This window comes from Condylura cristata, unplaced genomic scaffold, assembly GCF_000260355.1.
Source record: "Condylura cristata isolate star-nosed mole 26May11 unplaced genomic scaffold, ConCri1.0 scaffold00002, whole genome shotgun sequence".
NCBI classification, from domain to species: domain Eukaryota; kingdom Metazoa; phylum Chordata; class Mammalia; order Eulipotyphla; family Talpidae; genus Condylura; species Condylura cristata.
This window is the reverse complement of record NW_004567103.1, coordinates 87,247,295-87,249,452: the sequence shown is the minus strand read 5'-3', so window position 1 is coordinate 87,249,452 and position 2,158 is coordinate 87,247,295. Positions and strand designations below refer to the sequence as shown.

The following is a 2,158-nucleotide window of genomic DNA, read 5'->3' as shown; positions in this document are numbered from 1 at the left end:
CCAAAAACAAAATCAAAGCAGGCAAATCCCCCAACAGAGGTGAGTGACCCCAACTCAGCTGGTCTGCTTGCTTACTTCCCAGACTTCGATTTTCAGTAACATGTGGGTTCTGGGTGTCTTCACTGATGCCTCCTCAGTGCTGTGGAGGAAGCCAGTACAGTTCTGCTGAGTCACCTTTACCTGCTTCCATTTCAAGTAGGGCTTCAGTTTCTTACGAAGAGCTTAAGAGTTGTTGAAATATTGAAAACTATCAGCTGAGGTCTTGATCCACAACTATATTTTGCAGTCTAAGGAGTTGGCCAAAATGAAATGCTGATGCATCTAACATGTAACCTTTCACCTCAGCTTGCCAGCCAGTGCGGTCTGTAACTCTGAAAGATGGTGAAGATGTCACTGTGTCTCCTAAATGAGAAGTGGCCCTGGACTGTCGCCAGCAGCTGCCGGTAACGGAGGGTGTACATATATGGGAGCATGGCCCGGGGGAGCATCATAAACACCTCACTGTTGGCTGCCATGAGCCACATGTGAGCCCTGGCACCAATATGGTGGTACTTGGTCAGCACGACATCCAGGGAAAACACCACCGCTGGACTAGCATACAACGTAATCAACACTGTGTGGATGAACAGAGTGCCTCTTGCCCTGGAATAGTCCTGTATCAGGATACGTGAGGTCCTAGCCTCTGCATAAATCCTCCAGAAGCAGTAGCTGATGAGAGCTAGGCACAGAAAGAGAATGCACAAGATGCAGCTGTAGGTGACAGTGACCAGGGGACTGCGACCTAGCTGGGATTCCAGGCTCAACTGCAGGACGCAGGAGGCCCCTTGCCCCACCAACCTGGTGTCCTGCCGCTTGCTGAACCAAATGAGAAACGTGGGGAAGAGGCAGGCCACCAGCCAGATGAGGGCCACTGTCTTCCGGGCAGCCTTGCAGGACATAAAGGAGAGGTAGCGGAGAGGATGAGCCACCGCCAGATAGGTGTGCAGCACAGTGGTCGTGAAGGACAGGATGGTGCTGTTGTACGCAGCCATGGCGGCGTCTGTGAGAACCCCGCAGGCGATGCGGCCCATGGCCCAGCCACCCAGGCTGCTGGAGGAGATGAGCATGTGGAAGGTGACATAGGCCAGATCCGAGAGCAGGATGTTGGCCAGCAGCAGGTAGTGGGGCTCTCGGCGCAGCCTGTGGCTCCGCAGGATGGTCACCAGCAGCAGGGGGCTCAAGGCCAGTGTGGCCGCAGCCAGCAGGCCCGAGGGGACGAAGAGCCAGCGCAGCATAGAGATGGGCACCCTGTGGTCTCTGAGGCTCAGGGAGACGTTGCTGGCTGCAGGGGGCATGCTGGGTGAATTGCCAATGAACTGGCGGGAAGCTGGCCAGGCAGCTGTGCCCTGGGGGCCGGGAGCCAACTGACCACTCATACTTCCTGGTAGGAGCAGCAGACTGTCACAGCTGGCTGGTCTTGCACCTGTAGGGCATGGTCTCCCCTGCAGGGTCCTGATGACAAGGCTCCTTTCAGAGATGCTGGGTGTGGCAGCTCTCAAGAATGACTGTTTAACAGAAATAAAACAACAATGCAAACACTGCTGACCCATGGCTCCCTGCACCTGCCCAGGTATCCCAGTTGCACATGTGCATGGGCATCCCCAAACAATCAGCTCACTGTTGTTATGTGCTGGTCACTGGCCTCTGGAGAAGTGTCCCCCTACCTGGGTGGCTGGTTCTCAGGAAGCATACAATGGATATTCACCACATTGTATTGAATTTGGAGTTAAAGGGGTGGGGCAAATATATAGGGACTAAGATTAAGGGCTGTTGTCCTGCCTGGCCTCTGGCTGGGATTTTGCATAACAGTGGGGTTCAGAAAATGGGGCCAGCCTAGAGGGGTTCTGGTCTGCTCGCACTCTTTTTCAGAGTTCTGGGAACAGCCTCCATGCTAAAGAGGTCCTGTGTGTGTGTGTGAGAGAGAGAGAGAGTATGTGTTCCACAGTCGTTATGCACAAGGTTCCACCTTGGGGAGCACTTGGTGGCCCTGGTGAGGAGGCCTTATGTGGCACTTAGCAGGGAAACAGAAGTCAAGGAGAGACAGAGTAGGAAGTTTGAGAGAGCATCCTGAGTTGTTCAGGTACATGTGTTACAGGGCACCCCAATATGAGTTGGGTTG

At 54.2% G+C, this 2,158-nt stretch overlaps 1 protein-coding gene across 1 annotated transcript; it reads right to left on the bottom strand.

Moving 5' to 3' along the window:
* Positions 1 to 341: 341 nt before the first annotated feature.
* GPR148 (G protein-coupled receptor 148) lies at positions 342 to 1,415 on the bottom strand. Its single transcript, XM_004674905.1, has one exon. The coding sequence runs from the start codon at positions 1,413 to 1,415 to the stop codon at positions 342 to 344; it is 1,074 nt and encodes a 357-aa protein (XP_004674962.1).
* Positions 1,416 to 2,158: the final 743 nt, after the last annotated feature.

Bases quoted from the DNA above. Each gene is read 5' to 3' on its own strand.
- GPR148 (XM_004674905.1), bottom strand. From the start codon at position 1,415: ATGAGTGGTCAGTTGGCTCCCGGCCCCCAGGGCACAGCTGCCTGGCCA.